The sequence below is a fragment of the Enhydra lutris genome, unplaced genomic scaffold, assembly GCF_002288905.1.
Source record: "Enhydra lutris kenyoni isolate GAN:26980312 unplaced genomic scaffold, ASM228890v2 scaffoldscaffold19, whole genome shotgun sequence".
In the NCBI taxonomy this organism is placed as follows: Eukaryota; Metazoa; Chordata; class Mammalia; order Carnivora; family Mustelidae; genus Enhydra; species Enhydra lutris.
In genome coordinates this window covers 677,910-702,614 of record NW_019154103.1, presented here as the reverse complement: position 1 = coordinate 702,614, position 24,705 = coordinate 677,910, and the positions used below count along the sequence as shown (strand labels likewise).

The 24,705-nt window shown below is 40.6% G+C and overlaps 1 protein-coding gene across 1 annotated transcript in view; it reads right to left on the bottom strand.

The window, feature by feature from the left end:
- Positions 1-24,705, bottom strand: part of LOC111148307 (Rho guanine nucleotide exchange factor 28) — a 124,236-nt gene that overhangs the window by 62,796 nt on the left and 36,735 nt on the right. The window contains exons 7-15 of the mRNA XM_022504801.1: positions 21,910-22,033; positions 21,435-21,567; positions 15,487-15,542; positions 13,841-13,889; positions 11,850-11,994; positions 11,644-11,771; positions 9,807-9,947; positions 5,889-6,136; positions 384-506 (exon numbers count right to left, since the gene is read on the bottom strand). Of these exons, the coding sequence (XP_022360509.1) occupies positions 384-506; positions 5,889-6,136; positions 9,807-9,947; positions 11,644-11,771; positions 11,850-11,994; positions 13,841-13,889; positions 15,487-15,542; positions 21,435-21,567; positions 21,910-22,033 (1,147 nt within the window). The remainder of the gene's footprint in view (positions 1-383; positions 507-5,888; positions 6,137-9,806; positions 9,948-11,643; positions 11,772-11,849; positions 11,995-13,840; positions 13,890-15,486; positions 15,543-21,434; positions 21,568-21,909; positions 22,034-24,705) is intronic.

Genomic DNA, 24,705 nt, shown 5'->3' with positions numbered 1-24,705 from the left:
ATTATATACATGCCAAATTATATAATGTTCAGGATTTGCTTCAAATGAATCCAGTGGGCATGGGATTGATTCTCTATTTTTATAAGGTTCTTCTGATTTATTGCATCTCAGGACATGAAATAACAACCCAGGATATTACAAAGGTGCTCAGAAGGTTGGATGACACTTTACAAATATAAGATACAAAAAGGAAATGATTTGGGAGAAATATTTTGCTAAGACAGAAAAAGAGACTTTCTGTCTTTGCCACGAGCCTATCCCTTTCTTCTCCTTCCCTGAAAATCAGCACCTAGATGTGAAACTTGTTTAATGCCATGTAACAAGAAAGCATGAACTATTCCCCATGCTGGTTTACCACTTTGCTATAGTTTAAAAATACTTGCCTTAATAAAATTCTGAAACTTTTTATTTTGTTGGAGTTCTTTAAAGAGGCTGACAGCTTCTTTGTGATGGCTACAGAATTCTCCATATATTTTCTTCATTTGATTTGCATTTTCTTCTGAAAACTGAGAATGACATTTCAATGATGATTTATAAATTTAATTAGTTCTAAACATTGAAAAGAACATGCAGTTTTCATATATTTCAATATATTCTTGGCAAATAAAGAATAAACATAAAATTTCTGAACACTATCCCTTCTTTTTCCCAGACACCTTTTAAATTAGACTAAGAAGTTGCCAAGAGGTAAGGGAAAGATGGTATTGAACGAATTATACTGTACTGAACTAATTCAATGATCAGATACCAAATGCAAAACATTTGTTACTTTTTATACTTTTTTAATTGTTTATGTGACTTTGTCATTTCAACTTATTATTTTATTACTTTTTTAGACTAAAGGAAAGCTATGTTGAAAATTTGGGGTGCTCAAGAAGGTTTGACCTCTCATGGGTTGACATTTACATTTGGTGAACTGACCAGGTCTGTGGACTCAGGCCTCAATTTGGAATTTGATCTTTGTCAATATATCACAAATGGATGAAGAGGCAGGTAAAAGGGCAAGATGAATACTCAGATTGCCACTTTATTAACTGATGGACCAAAGTAGAGATATGGGCTGGATATGTCAATAAGTTTGACTTGTGGAAACATCTCTGTCGAAAAATCTAGATGGGAACCAAATCAGATTCATAGGGTGATATAGAGGTAACAAACTGAATTACTTGAATGCCAATATTTTACCCTCTGTCACATACAATATTATCGCAACAGAAACCAGAAAATATCCACCCAGCCCCTGGCAAGTACTTCAACTTTATATCACCCTCTCTGATCCTCTGATCTTTTCATCTTTGCTTACAATTTTATCTATGCTCTAGGCCAATATGTCTCAAGAGATGATTCTTAAATTACCTATGATTGCTAAAAAACAAAATAAAAACAAACAAACAAAAACTCAGATACTAATCTAACAAAGTACACACAGGCCTTCTATGCTGACAACTATACAATGCTGGTGAAAAAAAAAAAAAAAACTAAAAACGTAAATCAACCATGGTCATAGATGGGAAGACACAACATAGTAAAGATGTCAATTTCCCAAATTGTTCTACAGGTTTAATGCAGTCCTCATCAGAATCCCAGCAAGTTTTTTCTTAAAAATACATACAGACAAGATTACTATACAATTTAGATAGAAAGATAAAAGAATAACTAAAAACAATTTTGAAAAAAAAAATAAAGTAGAAGGACTCAGTCTACCCAAGTTCAAGATGTATTATATAGCTACAATAATTAAGACTGTGTGAAAGGATAGACACACAGATTAGCAGAGCAGAGTCAGAGCCCAAAATGCCCAATGGACTTATTTCCAACAAATGGCATTGGTGCAATTAGACATCCATAGACCAAAAACAAAAAGTGAATCTTGACATGTGGTTCATGTCTTAAACAAAAATAAACTCAAAATGGATCACCAACTTAAGTGTAAAACACAAAACTATAAAACTTTTACAAAACTACATAGAAGAAAATCTTTTGAGATCTCAGCTAAACAAAAAGTTCTAAGACTTGAGACCAAAACCATGATCTTTAAAAGGAAAAAGTGAAAGAATGAACTTCATCAAACTTAGAGACTGAGAGAACAAGTTACAGACTTAAGAAAATGTTTGCAAATCACATAGCTGACAAAGGACTAGGATCTAGAATACATAAAGAAATTTGAATTTTCAACAGTAGGAAAAACAATCCAATTAGAAAATGAGCAAAAGTCATGAGCCAACCTTTTACCAGAGAGGATATACAGATGGCAAATAAGCACATGAAAGATGGTGAACATCATCAGCTACGCAGGAATTATTATTCAAACCACAATGAGTTATCCATCCATGTCTTTCAGAATAGCTAAAATAAAAAATAGTGACAACACCAAATGCTGGTGAGGATGAAGAGAAACTGAATTACTTGTACACTGTTGATGTACTTTGTGATTTGATGGTAATATAAAATAGCACAACCACTCCGGAAAACAGTTGGCAATTTCTCATAAAATTAAGCATGCAACTACCATACAACCCAGAAATTATAACACCCAGACATTTATCCCAGAGAAATGAAAATTTAAGTGTGCACAAAAACCTGTACATAAATGTTTAAAATCAGCTTTACTGCTTTTTTTAAAAAAGTTTTTTCTTAATTAAGTAAACTCTACACCCAATGTGGGGCTCAGACACAACCTTAAGATCAAGAGCCTCACACTCTACCAACCAAGCCAGCCAGGCACCACAAAACAGCTTTGCTTCTAATAGCCAAGAAAAAGGAACAACAAGACGTCCTTCTACAAGTGAACTACAACAAACTGCAGTACTTCCATACCCCGGACTACTACTCAACAATAAAAAGGAATGAACTGTTACACACACCAACACCTGGATGATACTTGAGAGAATTATGCTGAGTGAAAGAAGCCAATCCAAGGTAAAGTACACATTATGTATATAACCTACATGTAAAACATACATGTCATTTATCTAACATTGCTGAAATGACAAAATTATAGAAATAGAAATAGATTAGTTGTTACCAGCAGTTAAGGAGGTGGGGACAGGAGGGAAATAGGTGTGGTTATAGAGTAGCCAGATAAAGAATCTGTGATGATGGGACTGATGATGGGAAATTTCTGTATCTTTTTTTTTTTTTTAAGATTTTATTCATTCATTTGAGAGAGAGAGAGAGAGACAGAAAGGACATAATCAGTGGGGGGAGAGGCATAGAGAGAGGGAAAAGCAGACTCCCCACTGAGCTGGGAGCCTGACATGGGGCTTGATCCCAAGACCTGGAGATCATGACCTGAGCTGAAGGCAGTCGCTTAACCATTTGAGCCACCCAGGCGCCCCAAGGTTCTGTATCTTGACTGCATCACTGTCGGTATCCTGGTTATGATTCTGTATGAGAGTTTTGCGAGAAGATGGCATTGGGGAAAAATAATTTCAGAAATTAAAAATTTTAAAATGCCAAATCCCAGGCTCCACCCCAATCCTATGAAAACAAAACCACTGGGCCATTGGAACACAGCGGTCTTCATGTCTACAAGCTTCAAGAGATTCTTAGGCACCTGAAGTTAGCAAACTACCGCTTTATTCCAACCATGTTCCTCATATTCACAATTTCTTTCCCACACCAATTATTTCCATGGACTAAATCAGCATTATATTCCAGGCTAGCCTGCTGAGTAAGGCTAAAGAGTGAGGAATTTCCCCGAAGTCTTCTCTCCTACATCCCTTCCACAGCTAGTTCTTCCTTTTTTCCCACAGAGCATCATACCCACATCCATCATCTCAGGATTCTGCTCATTTGTTCCTTGGGAGACAACTTTTTATCATAGTGGAAGGAGACCGCTCCCCATACCCCAAATGCATGACCAACAACAGAAACACAAAAGCAGGCTTAAATCCTTTTCTCTGCATAACCAAAAACCTTTCCCCAAAGGAGAAATGCGTGCTTCATCCTAAAGCAGTACACCAAGCTCAGCCTGTCCAATAGCCAACGTCCCAAACCTTGTTCTCAATTTAAGTCCTCCTTTATGACCAGCGATGAAACAAAAACAGAACTGGTAGAGATGTAAAATATGTTAACTACGAAAGTCACTAATGAACAAAAGTGTTAGCATTAAAACATAGTACTTCTATCAAGAAAAGTAAATAATTTCTAATGATAAAAACATCTTGCACTTCATGTTTGGATGCACTCAGATTCAAGTTCAGACGCATTCTGACATTTTTAGTCAAAATGTCTTGCAAAGGAGTTTACAGTCTCCTAACTTGGCACTATATGTTTCCCATCAATTATGAGGACAGAACAGGTTTATGACTGTATAGATTATCTGCAAAGCAGATTACTCTTTGACTAAAAACTTGTTACTAGGGCACCTGGGTGGCTCAGTCGATGAAGCAACTGCCTTTGGCTGAGGTCATGATCCCAGGGTCCTGGGATCCAGCCCCACATCAGGCTGCCTCCTCAGTGGGGAGTCTGCTTCTCCTTCTCTCTCTGGCCCTGCTTGTGCTGTCTCTCTCACTCTTTCTCTCTCTCAAATAAATAAAATCTTCAAAAAAAAAAACTTGTTACTAATGTGGATTTTTACATTGTTAGACATTAGAAATAGTTATTGAACAACTAAGTGGGGGGGGTTGTTTTGTGCATTAAAAATATCTGTTTAAGCATATTTACATCAATGAACTTAACTCCTCTATTTTTGGTAAATGAGCCAAGAGCTGAACTCTATTATTTTGTGCTACCCAGTGAAAGGGATTCAAAATCAGTCTTTTGGACAGGATGACATTTTGGTATTTATCGAGAGAAAGTTGAACTAACCTAACTAGGAATGCATCTCAATGCCTTTCCATAAATGCTACCAGGGACTGCAAAACATGGCATTCAAGCGAATTCCTGATGTTTTGTTCCTAAGTGACCCATTCATTCAATAAATATTTATGGTACCAAGCTCTGTTCTAGGTAAAATATGTTAGTAATGAAATCAACAAGAATCCCTGCTTTACTGGGACTTACAAACTAGCAATGATAAAAAGCTTCCTCAGATGTCATCAAAGGTCTCAAGAAATCATATGCCTAACTCACTGTTCAGAGAGCAGATTTCGATTCAAACCTTAGTTATGCTATTTAGGAGATACGTAAACTTGAGAAAATCATTACCTTCTCCGTACCCTGGTTTCTGTTTTCATACAATGGGGAAAATAATATCTACCTTATACAGATAGTTGTGAAGGGAAAGGAGGTAATATACATGCAAGTACCCTGGAAAATGCTTGCCCCAGAGGGTCACTGAATACATATTATTTAACTTCTCTATTAGCATCTTTATCAAAGAAAACCCCTTGCAAAGAGGCCAGTATGAATAGTCAAAGTTTTGTTTTCCCTCATCTACAGCACAATCCATTCTCATGATGCTTCAAATATCCCAAGTACCTAAAAAGTGCCTCCTTTAAGTGACATTTGCTGTGTTGTCCCCCAGGCAGGAATGGTAAGGCTTTAATGACAGCAGATCTTTTTCCCTCTTCCTAAGATTAGCCAACATTTGTCTTGGAGATACAGGCAAGATGACCACAGGCCCACGGGGTACCCTGTTATCACAAAGCCACCATATCAAGAAGCCTACGCAGAATTTTACTAAGAGATTTAGATATATGGCTGTGACTCCTGGTGGAGAGAGGGCTAGGGATCATCCCACTAGATCCTGAGACTCACAGAAGTCAGTCACTGGCTGTCAGAGCTCTCAGCCACCAGGCACACATGGGGGTATCAAACAGAAGAAAACCACCTGGTCTCACCCAGAAGTAATGGTAACACCATTCCAGTTCTTCTTAGGCTTTTAACCTTGTAGAGATCTGCAAACCTCGTTTTTGAGCTCAGGGTCTTCAAACCTCTCTTACCTGCTGTACTAGAATATCTCCAATTCGGTTGATGATGAAATTCCTGTCATCACCAGCACAGGACTCCTGCCTTCGCTCCTTCATGCTATAAAAGAAATGCCTATGGATTTCCAGTAACTCATCTAAGCAGGGGAAGATTTTATCCACGGTGCTGTGATCAAGCTGCAGCTCTTCCTTCATTCCTTTCCTGAAGATCTCAGACATGATGAGCAGGGTCTGGATATGATGCATCTCTGTTTGCATCAGTTCTGAAACACATGCGCACAAAAAAGCTTTAACAACCAAATACTCCAGTGACCTACAGTATACGCTAAACACTGAATGCTGTACGGGGGGTAAAAAAAAGGAATGTTTATGAACAATGGTATTTCTTCACCATAGAAGTCAGATTGATTCCACTTTCTCTGGGAGAAAACAAAGTGTGATGATCAAGGGACATTGTGGATAAAGTGAAAAGACAGCCCACGGAATGGGAGAAAGTAAGATCCTTCTTCAAGGCCTCCAGGCTTGCTGTTCCAGCAGCCTGGGATATTTTCTTCCCAAATCCACTAGCTCCTTCTTAAAGTCGTCCAGGTCTCTTCGAATATTACTTGTCTCTTAGGTCTCCCCTGTATGCCTGAACATTCCATAGCTCTTGTCCCCCTGCTTGATATGGCCCACTACTCTATTTTTTTTTCAGCACTTATCACTACCTACACCCTATTATGTATTTTACCCATATCCTGTACTACACTGTAGGGTGTGAACTCCCCAAAGCGAGTTCATGAGAACAGAAAATCTGTACATTTTGCTTACTGTTATTTCCCTGGTCTCCAGAATTAAGGCCTGGCATGCAATAGGTACTAATATTTGTTGTACAGTAGACACTATTTTTCTTTATTTCTCAGAACCAAGATCTTCTTATCTGTACTTCTAGATGAATAAACTATGCCCAAAGGTTGTACCTAACTTGCTTCAAACCTCAAAGCAAGTAATGAGGCTTCTTTGAAAGAAGAAAAGGTGAGGGAAGGCAGTGGGCCAGCCTAGGGAGAGAGATCAGACTCCTTATGTGGGTAGAGTCAAATGACAGAAACTAGGGGAAAGGAATTTCAGGTCTTAGCACAGATTACTAGATTGAAAATGCAATGTCTATGGAAAGAGAGTTTCTAGTAAATGGAGGTATTCAAGAAAAATGTGTATGATCAGCTTGGTGAGTTATGGCAACAATGATTTAAATACTACAAGGACCATGGAATCAGATGTTTTTCAATGACCTTGCTTGGTTTTCAAATAATAATTTTTAATAAAGTGTGGCTGCCAATGATACTAATTACTAAGCTTCTATGGAAAAAGTAATGATGGCATTTCCAGTAAAAGGACTGAAAAAAATTTTTAATGCAAGAAAAATATCTCATAAGGGACTTGCATAAAACAAGTATAGAAACAAGTGTTACAATTCAACAGTAAAAAGACAAAATGAACCAAAAAAAAAAAAAAAATAAGAAAGAAAGAAAATAAAACAAAACCCCAGTTCAATATGGGCAAAGGATCTGAACAGATGTTTCTCCAAAGAGATACATGAATGATCAAGGAACACATGGAAAGATACTTACCATCATTAGCCCCCAGGAAAATGCAAATCAAAACCAAAATGAGATACCACTTCACACACACGAGGTTAAGTGGAATAAAAAGGAGGGACAATAAGGAAGTGTTGGCGTGTGGAGGAAGGATGTGGAGGAAGCAAGATCCTCAGTACCCCACTGGTGGGCGGGGAAAATGGTTCAGCTGCTTTGGTAAACAGTCTGACAGTTCTTCCCATGGGTTAAACAGAACGTTACTGTGTGACCCCAAAAGTGGCAAAAGGACCAGCCACTGATAAAACGACCATTAAATGATAATTAAATAAAAGATAGGATAGGGGCGCCTGGGTGGCTCAGTCGTTAAGCATCTGCCTTCAGCTCGGGTCATGATCCCGGGGTCCTGGGATCAAGCCCCATATCTGGCTCCCTGCTCCCTGCTCCCTTTCTCTCTGTAGCTCCCCCTGCTTGTGTTCCCTCTCTCGCTGTGTCTCTCTCTGTCAAATAAATAAAAATCTTAAAAAAAAAAAAAAAAAGGATATCTACAGTAAAATAATAGATAGCAATAAAAAAGAATGAAGTATTAATATACACCGCAGATGAACCTTGAAAACAAAAGCACGGGAAGCCAGCCACATACTGGACAACTCCAATTATGCAAAGTACCCAGACGAGGAAAATCTGCAGGGACAAGTGGATGAATGGCTGCCCGGGCTAATGGGAGAGAACACAGGGAGTGAACATTAAGGGCCGTGGGTTTCTTTCTGGAGGAATGCAGATGCTCTGGAATTAGTGGCTGATGGTTGCACAACTTCATGAACATACTAAAAACTACTGAATGATATACTGTGATGGAGTGAATTTTATGGTATACGAATTCTATCTCAATTATAAAAATGTATCATGAGAGGAAACAATTCATGATTTGTAGGAGCACCGTAAGTACAATTCTGGATTAGTATTTCCAGACTCGGCTACTGGTAAGACTCTAAAATATGAGCCATGGAGGGGAACAAATCTCAATGTAGCTTTATTATGTTATCATAAACAAAAATCTCTTTAACCCACTAGCTTCTAGTTATTACTTCCTACCAAGTTTTTCATACCTACTCTGTATTAAAGACACCTATTCATATCAATTGATTTAATCCTTTCATCTAATTATCCATATGACCCAAAATATAGGAATGATTTTTCTCATCCTTTAAAGAAAGACAGTGAAGGGGCACCTGGGTGGCTCAGTAGGTTAAGGGTCTGCCTTCAGTTCAGGTCATGGTCTCAGGGTCCTGAAACAGAGCTCTAAGGGGGGCTCCCTGCTTAGTGGGGAGTCTGCTTCTGCCTCTCCCTCTGCCACTCCTCCTGCTTGTGCTCTGTCAAATAAATAAAATCTTAGAAAGAAAGAAACAATGAAGAATGAAGGATTTCCTCTGGAACACAAGCTGCTCTGACCCCAAACACCATGCTGTGAATGTGATAATTCATCCCAAGTGGGTCAGATTATTTTTAATATATGAAATCAAGAAGTGACGACAAATTACAGTATAATAGAAACTACATGAGAAATAAAAGGGACAGCATCTTCCCAGCTCTACAGCCCTGAACAGATTTCCAACCAGGCTCAATCATCCCACCTGACCTGCACAACTACCAACTTGACACACGTAAGAAGGAATCCTTGTCACCACGGACTCTATGGCCCATACTTGCAGCCAAAGAACTGATAAAAACTAAGAGCGAGTCCCATCTTTCAAGTAGGCTAACTTCTTGGAAGCACTCTGAGGATCCACTTTGCATTTTAAAATTGTTTAAACTTCATTTTTTTTCTCTAACGAGTTGATAATTCAACTTCCCCTAATTCAGACTGCTTCCACTCCCAAAAGGAGGAAATAGTAAAATCTCAGAGCTGAAACGCACACTTAAGTCTGCAGAACCCAGGCCCACGTTGTTCTGACCCAGGTGCTGCCCATCTCACCGCAGTCTATGGGAAGGATACCCACTGCTGTGCGTGGGCAAGCTGCAGAGCTGTGTACCCAGCAGCCCTGGGTGCATTAAAATATGTGAAAACTTTCTGGGGTTCTTGGAACAGAAGGCAGGAAGTATTGGCCATGGGTAGGTAAACTTGAAAAGGATCTGAGAAATAAAATTTGCTTTGTATCACGTACATACAATACCTCAATTAGGTGTGAATATAATTATCCCCCTTTTAACTAAGATCCAGGTGAATTAAACCATTTGTCTGAAATCAAGTAACTAGAAAGGAATAGAACGGAGATTTGAACGCACGTCTTATGATGGCAAATCCCATGCCCTTTCCCCTATACACCCTGCTTGGGCCCAAGAGCATATTTTAAATGCTTACCGAAAATGACATCCTGTCTTTTAATGACATCTTTCTCCTGCTTACTGCAAAATGAGGGGTCCACCACCAGACTCCAAGACTCTGCTTCCAACTCCTGGGCGTCACTGCTGAGGTCACTCCACAGAGAAGAATCCACAACATCTGGTGTAGGTGCAAAACATAAAAGCCAGAAGTGAAGTGACACGAAACAAAGACCTTTCCAAGGACCCACATCTATGGATTCATCACACGAAATAAACCTGCTTTGAACACAGAAACAGCTAAGCCAAAATACTGTTGATATGGGGCAGAAACATCTAGAAACCAAACTGCGGAAAGGGTCCAAATCAAAGGAGCTTGCAAGGAACCAAAGAATCATTAAAACAGTGATGGTGTGCATGCCACCCCCCCAACCAAAATAAATAAATAAATAATTTAAAGATTCTTTTGTTTGCTTTGGCATGCTCTATTTTAGTTCTTTTATTTTTGGTAAACTTCAGAGTCCATAACGGGCTTACAGAATCTTAAACACACCCTATCTTTTGTCCCAGGTTACTCTGCACTGTTTACTCAAATCTGAATTTTGTACTTGTCCACGTGATTTGCTCTTGACTTGGCTCACTGTCCTTAATGTAAACAAGAAAGCAGGGTACATGGGTTCAAGTCACAGATGAGTACAGATTTTTCTGACAGAATCTGATATCACACACCCATACTCTTTCCAGGAAAACTAAATCCTATTTGTCCAAACAGCACTCCTGAGAGACAGTTTTTTTTTTTTTAACTATTAAATCTGTTTAGTAAAGACAATTTCGCTCATACAAAACAACAACAGTTTACAACAATCTGAGTGCTAGGCACACCATCAGAGACAAGGAGGCACTGTGGGCACTCGGAGCCCCTCCCCCACACCCAGAGAAGATCCTGGCTGTCCCTCTGGCAACCCATCCCAAGGGAGAGGAGGACTGTAGTATTAGTGCCACCCCCCGCCCTGTAAAGACCATGGCACAGAGGACTTCTCCCCGTGTTGTGCATAGCGGGGGAGGGGGAGGGGGAGGGCCCTCCCCGCCCCCGCCCCCCTCACTGGCCTGGACATGCTAAGCTGAGTTGTCTGGGGTGGAGGTGAACAGGCTAATGGGGAAGGGGCAGAGTCGGGACATCTTTGGTGTGAAGACTCCCCCACCCACCCACTAGGCCACAGTGCAGTCAGCAAGAGATGATAATGGACTGGAAGACTCAAGTTTAACAGAAAAGCACTAGATTCCTGGGGCAGAGTCCACCCCCTTCTCTTCCCACTATTTTCCCTCCCTCAGGTCCTCCTTCACTTACTGATACAGCGTGGCTACAACACACAGTTCACCAGATTAAATCCCATCTTACAAAATACGCTTTAAAAAATGCTTTTATTCCCCACAAAGTAGGAGGCAACAGATGGGGGATAAGTATCTCAGAAATCTAGGCAAGCCCAGTCTTAATTCAAAGAAGTACGTATTTTTAACATATGATCCTTACCCCAATTCATCACTAGTTCTAAAACCTTGTAAACAGTAACAAGCACACAATGTATCTCATTCTCTTATCTTCACGCCACATGTCTATTTAATATATTGTATATCCTTGGGCACTACCTGGGAGTATTCACTGGGGCTAAATTTTCATTTATCAAAAGAACCTATACCAAAAAGATACCACGAAACAGAATTCCTTAAAACACACACACACACACACACACACACACACACACACACATACACACATACACACACACACACACACACACACACACACACTATGTCTGATCCTTCGGAAATATTCCTTCTGGCAACTCCTCACAGAAACAAACGTGTCTTCTCCTCACCTTCCATTAGGAAGGACTCCGTGGAGGGAGAAGAGCCCATGGACTGTAGCAGCTCATCAGAATGAGACCTGCTTCTCCAGGTGTTCCCGTCACTCTCAGACTCCAGGGAGGGCCCCGACCTTCTGAAGCTGGAGGGAAGGAGGAACACGAGTCAGTTCCAGCAGTGGCTCTGAGATGTGGAGGTCCAGGGCAGTTTGCCATCTTACCTTTCCAAGGTAGTGCCTGGAACACTTCTAGACAATGGATGGGCCTGTGCTGAAGCTTCTTTCCTCCTGGTGGGCAATCCGATAGGCATGGAAGAAGAAGGGTGCAAGGAGAGACCAGGTTGCGGGATGTCACGAAAGGAAGAGTCTAGAAATCAAAATGGGTGCTTTATGCGGTTTTCACAGAGAGCAGTAATTACAAGGAGTCCCTTAAAAGCCTAGAAGCAAAACACTCAAATGGCTGCTGTTAATGTGTCGCATATCCAGCCATGACACCAGTGTCCTTTCGAAATCCTGACACCTGGTTCAAATGTCCCTTCCATTTCACACCCTCCTGATACCCATGAAGCCGGCCTGCTTCAGCACAGTCACTTGGAGACTGTGGGTAGCTGGGCTTACACAAACAGGAAGATGGAATGGGGAAACACTGGGAGAGCTCTCCCATAAACCACTGCTTGTACTCCTTCCAGCCAGCTTTAACGAGATGCAAGGTGTTATTAGCACTATTAGTAGAATGCATATTGTATGTACCAACAATCACACACACACACACACACACACACAGAGCAGGTCAGTGGATTGGAATGATGCTGGGGAGTGTGCTCCTTATGGGGTGAGAACTTGAGGCAAATGAAACGTGCAAGCCAGGCTGAGCTCTTCTCGCTTGCACACTGAAAACTACAGAGTGCTACAATACCTTTCCGGTTTCGTCCAAATTCCTTCTCAACAATGTCTTCTCCATCGTTACAGGCATATGTGCTTTTACATTCGATGCGTACTATACATGACCCTCAGGAAATGTTTGAGTCCTACTGTAGGGATATAGCACACACCTTCTCAAGCAGAAGAGGATCAATACTTGCATGGAACCCCAGGATATTACAGAGGGTTTTATACATGTATGATTTGGCTTGATTTTCATGACTCTCAGAGAAGGAATTTTATCGATTATAAGGCCCTTTTATTTTCATGCTGAACCTCATGAAACTGACAAGTGCCTCACAACTACAATCAAAGGGACTTCTGTCCAAGCAGGGGTGTAAAGGAAGTCACAGTCGTGACTCTCTGCACTAGCTTACCCTGTATAACATCACACCCAACTGCTGATCACCACAAATCTGCATAGTGTATTGTCCCCTGATTCAAGGAGTTTTGGAAACAATGGTCACACTGTGAGAGCATTCAAATGAAAAGTGACCACAAACATAAAGATGCCTGCCGTGAGGCAAGCAATGCCATATTGGAGGCAGAACAAACTGCGAAGTCTCTCACAGCAAATGGAAAGATTTTCAAACTTAGGAGATGATGGCCCCTGGTTCCTACATGCAATGTCAACTGCTGTTGGAGGTTTCCAATTAGCGCCAAGAGGAATCGTCTCATATGAAGCAATCTATAATTCAAGGAAAAACGGAAGCACCAAGTTTAACCACATGAGAGAAAAATGCCGGCATGCCTTCCAATTTCACTGTCATCATAAAAGGGCTGAAGAGATCAGGGCCTCAAGCCCAACTAATAAGCAGGGCCGGGTCACTATGATAATGGACACCAAGGACTGTAGACTCCAAACTTCAGGGTTTTCTCCCTAACTCTGATTCTGAAGAAGCATGTGATAGGTATTTGTGTAGGTGAGTATGTGTTAGCGCTAGGAAAACAGAGTTATGTACACTTAATGTCATGTTGTCTTTTCCTCCAAAGGTTGTTATTGAATTAATAGTGCATATTATACTAGATTGTGTCTTAGAATTGAGGCAATATCCTAACACGTTCCCGCCTTTAGCCCTAAAATAAAATATCATATAGTATATCTAGCACAAAGGCTATTAGGCTGGCCTAGAAGTTTATACCATCCTTTACCTCCGTGAGTAACTAAATATTACACTAATCACGTTTTGAAAGAAGAAATATTTGGACAAAGGAGAAAAACAGGAGGAGCAGGTATTTCACATTGGAAAAAAGTATGGTATGTATGAAACTGGCATTTCCACATCACTTACTTCCAAGGATGGTCTGCGGTTTGTTCTTGTTGTATTTCTCTTGGAATTTCTGGTAAAGAACATTAGAAACAGGTAAAATGAGATTAAATTCCACCTGACTACAAAAATGTCCACCCAGTTACACAGGATTATTATCTATATCATTTTTGTTATCTCATGTCAAACGAAGAAGAATTTAAAGCAAAAGATGTTAAACGCATCGAAGAGGAAGATGTTATGATAATGAACAAGATGTAGTGAAAAGAAGGGCCATCTGTACCCCAATGTTCACAGAAGCAATGGTCACAATCACCAAACTGTGGAAAGAGCCAAGATGCCCTTCAACAGACGGATGGATAAAGAAGATCTGGTCCATATATACAATGGAGTATTATGCATCCATCAGAAAGGATGAATACCCAACTTTTGCATCAACATGGATGGGACTAGAGGAGATTATGCTGAGTGAAATAAGTCAAGCAGACAGAGTCAATTATCATATGGTTTCACTTACTTGTAAAGCATAAGGAATAACATGGAGGACATGGGGAGATGGAGAAGGGAAGTGAGTTGGGGGAAATCGGAGGGGGAGACAAACCATGAGACTGTGGACTCTGAGAAACAAACTGAGGGTTTTGGAGGGGTAGGGGATGGGGGGTTGTGTGAGCCTGGTGGTGGGTATTAAGGAAGGCATGTATTGCATGGAGCACTGGGTGTGGTGCATAAACAATGAATCTTGGAACACTGAAAAAAAAATAACATAAAAAAATGTTATGATAATGAGATGTGCAAGTTGTAAGGAAGGTGTTCTTCCAGAACACGCATCAGGAACATCCCAGCTCTGTGAAAAGTGTATCGGAACCAGAAACCTCCTTCTAATGGATCCAGATCGCTGAGAGAGGAGTTCCTATCAGCACTGCCTTTCTCCTACCAGTCACAACACCCCGGGGTATTGAAAAATCACCCATAACTATGTGAGCCCACACATGGTCTGTTTCAATTGGCACAGAGGCTGGAGACCCCCAAGGCTCCCTTTGAAGCGTCACCACGCTCACTCATACATTTCGGACATGACGTTAGAGTGGGAAAGAAAGGAAGAGATGCGACAGATGTGTCCATTTCCTCAAGCCCACTCCCAAACTCGGAAACCTTTCCTTTATTCCAGGGACCTCCCAGTGTGGCTTCAAGACAGCAGGACCACTGGGGAACTTGTCAGAAATACAAAGTCTTGGACCTCACCCAGATCCTACTGGATCAGAAAATAGGAGAATGGGGACCAGAAACCTGGTTTTCGCAGGTCCTCCAGGTGATGCTGCCATCTGCTGATGTTTGAGAATTACTGCTCAAGGCTTCACATACAAACCCTTGAGGTCCACACTGGTAAACCCAGGTTCTCAACAGAAAGACTAACCCACTTACACCTTATAACACAAATAGGGCCACACTGAGCTTTCCTTAGTTCCAAAGGTGGATAGTTTAGGAAACAACTATGCACTCTGAACCTGTGTGTGTGTGTGTGTGTGTGTGTGTGTGTGTGTGTGTGTGTTTTAATCACTATAATGATCACTTTAGAAACAAATACAAACAGTAATAAAAGAATAAAAACCTAAACAGGTAACAGGAAGCAACAAAGCTTGTAAGTGTAAGTAAAACAAATGACAGATTACCTTGGTACACGGAGGGGCAGCATCTTTACAACCCTTGTGTACGTTTGCATTACAGTCTGAAAGACAAAAATGAGTAAGACAGCATGGTGCTTTAGTGGTCATCATAAAAGTAGCACACAAAAATATTTTGAAAACAGAAGGAAAAATATCTTAAGTCACATGTAGCCAGCCCCACCCTTGAGTACAACAAGCACATGGTTAATGTTTTCATTTCCTTGGAGATATTTTTCCCCTTCTGCACAGAGTCTTAACAATTATGAAACCTACGATTATTCACAATAGACACTTCTGCATCCGCCTGAGAACTCATGTACTACTATATGCCCTACGTGGCCAGGGACTTCTGATATCCGGCTGGTGGCAGCTGCCCACTCCTGCACCAGACAGAACGCCTTGCAAGATGGAAAGAAAGAGAACAAACTCACAACAATGCTGAAAAAAGTCCTATCAGGCTCCAGGAGGAATTCCTGCTAACTACAGGTAGCCACATTGAAAGAGACAAGTTTGCTGCTTGCTGTCTTCCTTTGCACCACATGCGGCCTCAATTTCACCAAAAGTTTGCCTGCTCCTTTCTGCCCCCCTGGTTCAGAGAAGCAGGCTGTCTTCACTGAAAGCCACCCCTGTGTGTGGGGACTGCTTTCTGCCAGGCTGTTGTCTTCCTGCCCTCCATACCCTCCAGCCTCTACCCTCCCTGCCATGACTCTCTTGTCCCACCCACCCCCAACGCATACTCTGTAGAGTGGAGCCTGTGGCTTATCACAATCTTCATTACTAAGAATCCTTTCTCATAGGTAGAAGGTCCCATTTAGTTCCATCCCAGCCACACTGGAAAAGTGCTTATAAGTCACTGAGAAGTGAACCCAACTTCCTTCCACTGTAGGTGGAATACCTTAATGGCCAACAAGCAGAGGTCAGGACTATCCACGTGCTGGCCCTGCTGGCAAATGTGGAAAGCAGACTGCTCTCTCCTCATTGCAGAACAAGCAAATGAAAGGAAAAGGGGAAAAAGTGGACACTACAAGATACCACAAAGTTAGACAGGAAACTCACAGAAAAAGTAAGCCACTGATGATTATTAACTCTTGAAACAGAGAAGAAAACCTTGGATATTTGAAATGTGTTTTCCCTCAGAGACATAAAATAGGACCAAAAGGCCATGAAGGGAGTAAAGGACCTTACATCAAGCCAGCACAATGTAGGGAGATGGAGCTCTGGGGGACAATAAAGCAGAACTTGGACCCAATGGAGAAGAATCAATTTAACCAAAATATCAAAGCAGCACTGGGAAATTAAACTTGAAAGGTTCCCTCCTGAATGTAGAGAAAAAGGAGGGTATAATTATAAATTAGAAGATGTCCTACAAAAAAAGGTAACAGAGATCACACTTCTCCAAGGAAGAAATCAGAAAAATGACATCAGAAGCAATAGTCAAAGCTACAACCGACAAAAACTTTTAGCGAAGTGAAAAAGAACTACAAAAGGCAACTCAAAAGGTCTCCCTGTTTTCTAGGAATTAAATGACACCAGTCTGTAGACACATTCTGACAATATCTGTGTGACTGAAAAATTTAAAGTTCTCAAGCATCTAGGCAGACCAGGTTACCAACAAAGTAGTAAGGTCAGACAGGCCCCAAAACTTTCCTACTGTAATAGTCAATGCCCAAAATTCACAGATCAATGTTGACAGGCTCTTTGGGGGAAAGACTTTGGCTTAGGAATTTATTTAGCCAGATGAATCTCTTTTTTGTGTGTGAAAGAAGGAAGCAAAAATATACCTCCTTAGATACACAAGGTTTCAGAAAACATCACTCCAATAATGCTTTTGAAAAAAAGATTTACCTGAAATCCTACTCAAGACTCTTAAGAGCAGAATCAAAATTAAAAGTACAAGAATCAATCAGCTTTATTTTAAAAAAGAAAAAATGAGAAGCAGCAAAACCAGCTAAACAAAGAATCATATCTAAAAAAAAATTATAGGCCAAGACAGAGAAATGAGTACAAATATCAAATCATTCTTGAAAAAGAACACTATTCTTCAAAGATTAAGCACACAACATAAAAATAGTAATTTAGTAGTTTAGTATACCAATAGAGTCTAGGGAAAAAAGGGTAAATATAAGAGGAATTAAAGAACATTCAAGTATAAGCCTTAAAATTTACCACAAGTAGATAGTACAAGAGCTTATCTTGCCAAATCCGTGAGAACATAAAAACCAACACCTGTTATAAATAGCTAAATCAGACATCAAGAAAAAGAGCAAAGAACTATAAAAGATAGTCGACAGCTGTAAAATTAAATGTAAATAAGAAAAAAAAAAAAGCCTTGTTATAGAATCGTATCTCTCAGTTACAGATTAACTACAGCTAAATTAAAGACACACACCCCAAACTGAAAACACAGAAAATAAAAAAATAAAATAAAATAAAAACACAGAAATAGGGAAAATACAAAAGAAAAGGAAAGCAAGAGGAACATTAATTTTAGAGAAGGTAAAAATCAATGTCAACAGCAATAAAAGGCATTAAAAGGGTAATTTTAACTAAATCTGGGGTGCCTGGGTAGCTCAGTGGTTTAAAGCCTCTGTCTTCGGCTCAGGTCATGATCCCAGGGTCCTGGGATCGAGCCCCACATTGGGCTCTCTGCTCAGCAGGGAGCTGCTTCCTCCTCTCTCTCTCTCTGCCTGCCTCTCTGCCTACCTGTGATCTCTGTCTGTCAAATAAATAAATAAAATCTTTGGAAAACTAAATCTGCAATGAAGCTGTGATTCGTCAACTTCTGTGCACCAAGTATTGTAACATCTAAATATAAGCAGGGAAACCTATTTATAAACAAAAATAATTTTATAGAAATATAGTATGTGTAAAAAAAACCCTAGAAACTCAGATTTTAAAAAAGAATACAAACACCGGAATTTTGAATACCCACATTACATTTTGTTTAATATATCACATTTTTAAGATTAGAAATAGTAACCTTCACAATTAAAAACAAAAATACACACATAAAATAGGATTTACCAGTAACAGCTGAGTTTATAAATGTCAAAATCTCTTGCCCCATGTAAAAAAAACTTAATAACCAAAGTTTAAATCCCCAACACTCCTCTTCTTAAAGACTATAAATCTTCAACTTTTTAAAAACTGTGTTAAAGAGGAAACATATCATATTCTCATACTGATGCTAGAATGTAAGACAATAGCCTAAAATGTGGACAGTGTTGGGGTACCTGGGTACCTCAGCTGGTAAAGTGTTTGACTATTGGTTTCCACTCAGGTCACGATCTCAGGGTCCTGGGATCGGAGCCCCAAGTCAGGCTCCTTGGTCAGCGGGGAGCCTGCTTGATACTCTCTTCCTCTCTCCCTTCCCCTCTCCTAGTTCGCAATCTCTCTCTCCCTCTTTCAAATAAATAAATAAAAGTCATTAAAAAAAAACAAAATGTGGACAGTGTTATATGCAAAGAAATGCCACTTACCACATCATTTGTTGGGAAAAAATTGGGAAAAACTTAAACATACCCTAAGTAAGGAGAAATTAAACACATTTCATATCAAATAAAACATTAGCTTAAATAGCTAACTTTTAAAATAATTACCCTGGATTCAATTAAAGTATGGATAGCCATCTTCTCTACTTAGTAAGATTTGGGATAACTTTGAATTTTTCCCTAAGCCTTGTATCTTTTATGAGTTTGAATGCATTTAAAAAATAATTTTTTTAAATAAATACATCCTCCATATTTTCAGCCATTTCCATTTTCCACTCAAACTTTTATGGCCATCCATTTGACCAACTTTTCTGTGAACCAACATGCTCTGAGCTACACTAGAGTCAACCTTTCAGTGAGCCCACCTCCCTCCCCATGACCCCCGTCCCAGTTTTCTGTCTGTCATTAACTACACAGGAATGCCCAAGGGCTGGGCTTTGTGCTAGTGGCTGCTGGGGATACAGAAGGATCACAGTATCATTTTAGTCCCTGAAGTCTATTTTAGTAGTTAAAAAACAAGAGGCTGTCCGTAATCCAGTACGGAATGGAACAGGATAAATAGATCATACACGTGGTACACAGAAGTTCTGGACACAGTGGTCAGGGGAGACCTCCCAAGATGAGGTAAGAAATCAAGACAGATGCACAAGAGTTGGGAGAAATGAAGAGGAGGGAGATCATCAGAAGCGAAGGGTCAGAGGCAGGAGAACACACATGGTGGGAGGTAAGGACAACACGCCTGGCAAGGCTTCTGGTCATAAACCAAGGCTGAAGAGGGAACTAACTGTGGAATTATTCAGCACAAATGGAGCCAAATGCATCTATCTGCAAAGTGTGGGCTTAGTTCAGGAAACAAGAAGGGAGAGAAGTCCTTAAGCGGATGTGAGTAGATAAAAGAGTAATGTGGTACAAGTACTTGTTCAGAATAAAGGTAGTGAAGGAGTGAATGGTATTGGGTGTGGGGACAACAGGGAAAGGGACTCAGCATGCCCAAGGAGTGAGCCTGTACCATTCACACAGAAGGAAGCCTTTTGGTATGTGGGTTGTGAGATTGGTTTTTGTCCCATTGGTCTGGGAGACCAGAAGTCTCTGGGCAATGATGGCCACAGACAGGGTTGCTCTGAGTCCCTGGTGTGAGCCAAGTACAGGGTTGGTCAGGAGAGGGCTGACTGAGAACATGTTATCTGAACAGACCTGAAGGAGGTGAGGGAGCAACCAGTCCCTGAGGCTGATCTGAGGGAGAAGCACAGCAGGCAGAAGGAAGAGCCAGGAAAGGCCTTCTGGTGGTAGTATGCCCGCCACTCTGAGGAACAGCAAAGATGCCAGAGTGACTACAGCAGAGGGAGAATGGGGGAGAGGACAACGGGAGAGAGGACGGGGACTTGCACCCATTGTCAGGGCTTTTGCCTTCCTTGGGGGTTGACAGGAAGCCACTGGAGGATCTGGAACACAGGGATCTGTGCCTTTACAAGCTCACTCTGGTCGATATTTTGAGAACAGATGTTTTCAGAAGTGTGCAATTTGTGCTAAAAGTACAAGGAAACCAGTTAGAAAGCTACTGAAATGGTGACGTTAGACCGGGGTGATACCAACAACAGGGTGAAAGGAGGCTGGCTCTCATACATATTGGGAAGACTGAGCCAAGAGGATTGCTGAAGGCCCAGATGTGGGATGTGAGAAAGAGGGATACAGAAAGACCCCAAGATTTTTGCCATGAGCATCTGACTGGCACACTAGAGCTGCCATTAATGGAGAGATCAGCCCAAACGCGGGCACAGGAGCGGGAAAGCAGAGCTCCACTTCCGACATGCAACTTCTGAGAAGCTGTTTAGACGACCCAGTGGAGGCATTAAGTAGGCAGTGAGATATACAGGTCTGGGGTTCTGGGGGCTGTCACTTGTGGACAAAAAGCACTGACTCTAACCATCGGGAGTCACTGCTCAGTAGATTGTTAAATCACACATGCAACGCTACCCTGAACAACGGCCCTCTCTCCAGGAGCCCAGATGGCACAGTAGCTGGAGCATCTTACTCTTAGTTTTGGCTCAGGTCATAATTTCAGGGTCATTAGATCAATCCCTGCATCGAGGTCCATGCTCAGCAGAGAGTCTGCTTAAGACTCGCTCTCCCGGGGCGCCTGGGTGGCTCAGTGGGTTAAAGCCTCTGCCTTCGGCTCAGGTCATGATCCCAGGGCCCTGGGATTGAACCCTGCATCGGGCTCTCTGCTCAGCAGGGAGCCTGCTTCCCCCTCCCTCTCTCTGCCTGCCTCTCTGCCTACTTGTGATCTCTGTCAAATAAATAAATAAAATCTTTTTAAAAAAAGATCTCCTTCTCTCCCTACCTCTACTAAAATAAATCAGTAAATCTTTAAAAGGGCAAAAAAACAATAGCCCTCTTCTCCTATCACTTATTTTCTGGGGACACAAAATGCAAAGACAGCACACACTGGGTCCAAAAACTTACTGGAACACTGGAATGACTCTTTCCCCGGGAGCGTTTTGTCACAAACCGAACACTGTAGAACCCCAGAGAATGTTCCAGGGACAAACTGATGTCGGCTCAGCTTCTCTTTGTCTTTGGCATCCTTGCTTTTTGTCTTCAAATTCAACAGCAACCGCCAGGTGGAGAGAAATGAGAAAAGACATATGCTGAGAGCCATGTACTTACAGAAGCCATACAAAGTCTCTACATTTTCTGTCTGCACGTAAGGGCGGCACGCAGAGGAGTACGGTAATGCCAGAACAAACCGTGGCCAGCCTACCACTGTCCTGTACTTCCAACGACTTAGACAGTATTCCGTAAGAAGTGGAGAGGTCTTCAAGAACATGTGTATGAAATCTCAGACAGGTGATTTTAAAGGGCAAGTGAAAACTATACTAACTGCCAAAAAATGGAACCAGCTACTTTTTAAACACAATGGGCAGAGAACTTTAATTACCTTAGATTTATTCCGAGGGCTTGTCATCCTATTCATGAGGAAGCTGAATGTTCGGCTCACTTTGTATTTTTCAGACTCTGACTTAGCAGGTATAATGTATTTATCCCATTCTTCTTCCTGAATTCTACAAAAAAGAATCTGTTACCATGGCTTATCAGGACTTAGAGAAGGAGTAAAAAATGACATATATATACACACATAGGTGTATATATACACTTTTTGCTTAGGTTTTAATGGTTATTCTAAACATAAAGATACAATCTACTAAAAATATACCTTATAGATGGATCAACAGATGTATGATAAAGCAACTATTTCACAATGTTATCAATTATAAATCTAAGTGGTAGAAATGGGTATTCAGCATATAATTCCCTCAACTTTCTGTATACTTTAAATTTTTCATAATACAATACAAGAGAAATAAAGGAAACCTTAGACTTACAATTTCACCCTGCAAACACTCATCTCCCTATTTACTATGCCAACAGAAATTTCCTAGGGCACAGAGAAGGCAAATAACCAGTAATAGGAAACTGCATTTTATTTATTTTTGGAACATAGAGATAATATTCAGAAGATACACATTTCTTTTGATAATACAGCTTGAGAAGCAGACTGCCTGCCCCTTGGTTCAGTCTCTCCCACTCAACCAGGCTATTTACAATCTGAGACTCCCTAGGCTGTAAAAGAGAGAAGGCTGTTGATAACTTCCCCACCATAAAAGGCAACCTAAAGATCATGGTATCCAATCTTTGAACACACTGAAACATTTATTTTCCCCTAAGCCATATGATCACGCCTTAGGGAAAAAAAAAGTCCCATCTATTAAAAGTTCTATTTCCTCTGAAACTTTCTGATAGCCTTATATTTCTAACATTATTATAGACAGAGAAAGAAAGAGAGAGAGAGGGAGAATATATTAAAGATCAACCAAGTATGTAAAACCAGGTAACACTTCTGTGAAACATTCTGTAACCAAAGTCTCTCCCACCTCCCAAACTTCTCATTCATCCGCATTAGTGGATAACACATTCATCTCTGGGATATATTTCTCGAAAACTATCATATTACTGATATGCGCCAAAATATATGATCACATTTTGTGACAATGAGTCCAGTGACAAATCTTAGGACTTCAGTATATTTCATCTGATTAATGACAGGCTTAGACTTACAATTATTTCTAAGGCCCCTTCCCACACTTATGTACTTATCTAATACATTATTAAATGAAACTTCTGGTTATTTATACTAAATATAGATTAAAATATAATTATTTGCGTTTGATCATTGAGAGTTCAAACCTATGAATGCATCTAGAAAAGATAATAAATAGCTTCAGAAGTGCCTCTTGGTCATGCAAAGCTAAAGGCACAGGCAGGACAGTGAATGTCCTACTAACTCTAATTCTGCACAGTAAGTGAAAGTGGGTTTGCTACTTAGAGAAAACAGCTCAAAAACTTAGAAAGGAAAGAGGGCGGATGGAACTGAAGGTACCCTATGACGACTCCAAGTGACAAAAAGAACTTAAGACTTTCTTATCTCCCTCCTACTTCCACAACCACCTCCTTAGATAACTAACTGGCTAATATATCTATAAATTTCCCTACCTCTTGTTTTTTGAGCATCCTAATTTGCACAGCTCATGACATATTATTCAACAGGCTCACTTTGGGAATGGAGGTGAAAAACAAATTTGAGGTCTTAGAAAGAATGATGTCCAGAACACCTTTTGTGACCTCACCAAGTGCCTTCTAATGTCTATGATAAGAACAATCTGGTGAGGAGACCTCAGTCTCAGAATTAAAGAATACTAAGGTCAATGTGGACTGTGAGGTCAAAAAGTCCTCCCCGCTACCTACCTCCCAGCAAAAACACAACACTACTGTCTTAAAGATCTTTTTTTTTTTTTTTTTAAGATTTATTTATTTGAGAGAGTGTGCTAGTGAGCATGAGTGGGGAGAAGGGCAAGGGACGACAACCTCAAGCAGACTCCCCACTAAGCACAGGAACCAATCGGGGAACTTGATCTCATGACCCTGAGGATCATGACCTGAGCCAAAATCAAGAATCGAAGCCTTAACCTACTAAGCCACTCAGGCGCCCCTCTACTCTCCTAAATCAAAGAAAATCTGTTTATCCAACTCTTTTCCCAATTCCCCATATTACAGAAGACCATCAAAAACAACATTTCAGTTTTGATCTAAAACCTTTAAGTGGACTACAATTTTCATATATCCTGTATATTACTACAAAATGACATAAAATCATACCACTTACTCTTTACTTAAATGTTGAGAAGACCTGAGACATGACCAAGTAAACAAAAAAATACTGAAACACTCAATATTAAGAACTAACAATAGCCACCCCACATGGTAGAAATGTGAACATCAGGGACATGATCCATTGTCACATTATGAAAATGAATAACACAGTATAACCTCTGGGCAAATGCTGAAGGCTGGTTAATTCCATGTTTCAAATCTAACAATGCTATATTCACCTATGTAACAATCAGTTACATTAGGGAAGAACTAAGAAGGGAAAAATCCCCAACTAATTTCACAACAGATTTTTTTTTTTAAAGATGTTATTTATTTATTTGACAGAGAGAGATCACAAGTAGACGGAGAGGCAGGCAGAGAGAGAGAGGGAAGCAGGCTTCCTGCCGAGCAGAGAGCCCGATGTGGGACTCGATCCCAGGACCCCGAGATCACGACCTGAGCCTAAGGCAGCGGCTTAACCCACTGAGCCACCCAGGCGCCCCCTTTCACAACAGATTTTAAAAAG